The 2,762-nt window shown below is 50.4% G+C and overlaps 1 protein-coding gene across 1 annotated transcript; it reads right to left on the bottom strand.

Moving 5' to 3' along the window:
- Positions 1 to 1,365: 1,365 nt before the first annotated feature.
- Positions 1,366 to 1,821, bottom strand: LOC123675358 (cell division control protein 2 homolog). The gene has a single exon (XM_045610711.1). It carries the CDS (start codon positions 1,819 to 1,821, stop codon positions 1,366 to 1,368), a length of 456 nt encoding a protein of 151 aa, XP_045466667.1.
- Between the last annotated feature and the right edge of the window lie 941 nt (positions 1,822 to 2,762).

Raw genomic sequence — 2,762 nt, 5'->3', positions numbered from 1 at the left:
CACCACCTGCTACCCCGCTGTTCAACTATCTATTGGCAGACGGCCAATATCATCCCTGGGTGAATCTCCATCGGCCATAGTTGGAGGTTCGTTGAGGGTCGCAGTAGCTCACACTGGATTCCAATGGACCGGAGATTGGGTTGACCTGACCTCACGCCCTGATCCATTCCGACTCTAGACGGCTCCTCTTGTTGCCTCGTCCGGGCTCGATTTTCTCTTGGGCATGGACAATCCCTAGACATAACTCCCAAACGACCGCAGCGAGAACAAAATAATCGGACGTTGTTCCGGCAATGTCTCCGGGCGTGGCCCAGTAGTCCACACCGCAAACATGCACCCTCCATGAGTTTGATGAAGCGTGGAACTTCCCTCTGCGCTCTTGGGTAGTGTGGGTCTGGGGCTGGTACGTGGGTTCTGGAAGGCCTGCGGGGTTTTCTAGCCTTTGGCTTGTGTCGTCCACCGGCATGGCCACGAGGTAAGTCATAGGGGCGTCGTCTCGCCGGAGGTGTTGTGTGATGACATAGAGATGTAGGTGGTCCCCTAGCCGCCGTCTCCTTCCGTTGCGGTTGCCAGAATTCGATTTCTTCCTCCACTAACTCGTCGAAACTGGCCGGCATGGATTCCACTATTCCGGCGTCGATGAGGTCCCACTCTCCTCTAGACATCTTTGTTCTAAAACACAACAAGATTAGCGACCCATTGTATAAAACTTACCAACACCAATGACGACCTACTTCACTTATTGACGGACAGACGGACGTCCGCGGGACAGAGAGGCGCCCTTACTCCTGGGGAACCCAAATTCGCTTCGTCCTCCCATTCGGAAACACGAACTTAGGGTGGAGTCTACCCCGCACTCCTGGAGGGCGAAACCGCAGCAGCCTCTGCCTGAATCGGGGAGTCCAGCCACCCTTTGGTTGCCTCTCAAAGGCTTCTACAAAGCTCTCTCCCACCTTTATGGCCTCAAATTTTGACGGTCTTTCAGATGAGGCCATCTCTTTGGACCCCTCTTTGGCTTATACGGCCAGCTGCCTGAAGGTCATCTCGCCCCATGCAGCGGAAGGGCGATGCGCTGGATCAACCCTCAGAAGTTTCACCAGGCTGCTGCGTAATCTCTCTGGCACCTCGAACATCTCCTCCCCGCGGTAGTGTCCTATCAAGTTCATGACCTTCTTTTCCCCATTCGGCGTCATGAAGGGTAGCTTCCCGGTTGCCATGTATAAAGCCGTCACTCCCATGGCCCACACATCCGAGGGGAGTCCGAATGGCAACCTTTTCAGGACCTCCGGTGCCCAAAATGGGGGAGTACCAGCTCGCCGCGACGTGGTCGGGAACCTCTGATTAAGTCGGCAGGCGAGCCCGAAATCAGCGATGCAGACCCGCCGACCCCGGTTTTATATCCCGGTGCAGGATACGCTGAGCATGGCAGGCCGCCAGCCCAGCGAAAGCCTGCCCCAACATATCACAACACTCCCCCTCCGGCAGAGGCCCCCGTCGTTGGACCAGTTCCAACAGGTCTCCCTCCATCAGCTCGACCCCAAGATAGAGCCGTTCGTCGGTTACGTAATCCACCAATAGGCGGACCACGTTTGGGTGTCTCATGGCTTTCAGCATCCTCAGCTCCGTCATGGACACCTCGTCTTTCGGGGCCACCTTCAGAGCAAATCTTATATCTCCGTGTTCGACCTCGAACACTTTTCCAAAACCTCCCTCGCCGAGGGTACGGATTTTCCGGAAGGGTCCGGAGATTCTGGTTATTCTCTCCGGAGTGGGCTCTTCATCAGAGGGGTTGGAGGGTACGACCGCCACTGATCGCAACATATCCTGAAAGTGTTAGATTGAGAAACATTGAAGGAAATAACAAACAAATGAAATCAACAACAGAAATCCGTCGTGCATTTGCGGTTACAGCAGCAATTGACCTTACCACGTGGGAGATTATAGCTACCTGCGTGACATCCGAGTCCAAGAAAATCAACAATGTGGAATGGCTTACTTGGATAATTGTTGATTGAACAAAAAGAAGGAAATAAGAACAGTCCCTCATACCAAAGTGGTTTCCTTAGACACGTGTGTCAAGCTTTCGTCCCTGTGCAATACGATGAAAAGTGTTAGATTGAGAAACTTTGGAGGAAATAACAAACAAATGAAATCAACAACAGAAGTCAGTCGTGCATTTGTGGTTTCAGCAGCAATTGACCTTACCACGTGGGAGATTAAAGCTACCTGCGTGACATCCGAGTCCAAGAAAATCAACAATGTGGAATGACTTACTTAGATAATTGATCATTATACCGAAAGAATGAAGTAAGGACAGTCCCTTATACCAATGTGGTTTCCATAGACACGTGTGTCAAGCTTTCGTCCCTGTGCAACACGATGAAAAGTGTAAGAATGAGAAACATAGAAGGAAAAAACAAACAAATGAAATCAACAACAGAAGTCAGTCGTGCATTTGTGGTTACAGCAGCAATTGAACTTACCACGTGGGAGATTCTAGCTACCTGCGTGACATCCGAGTCCAAGAAAATCAACAATGTGGAATGGCTTACTTGTATAATTGTTCATTAAACAAAAAGAAGGGAATAAGAACAGTCCCTTATACCAAAGTGGTTTCCTTAGACACGCGTGTCAAGCTTTCGTCCCTGTGCAATACGATGAAAAGTGTTAGAATGAGAAACATTGAAGAAAATAACAAACGAATGAAATCAACATTAGAAGTCAGTCGTGCATTCGTGGTTACAGCAGCAATTGACCTTACC

This window comes from Harmonia axyridis, chromosome 3 (genome assembly GCF_914767665.1).
Source record: "Harmonia axyridis chromosome 3, icHarAxyr1.1, whole genome shotgun sequence".
Classification (NCBI taxonomy): Eukaryota; Metazoa; Arthropoda; class Insecta; order Coleoptera; family Coccinellidae; genus Harmonia; species Harmonia axyridis.
Note: the sequence above shows the minus strand (reverse complement) of the source record. Positions and strands in the feature narration are given on the sequence as shown.

Excerpts from the sequence above, each read along its gene's own strand:
- LOC123675358 (XM_045610711.1), bottom strand. The coding sequence starts at position 1,821 with ATGTTGCGATCAGTGGCGGTCGTACCCTCCAACCCCTCTGATGAAGAG.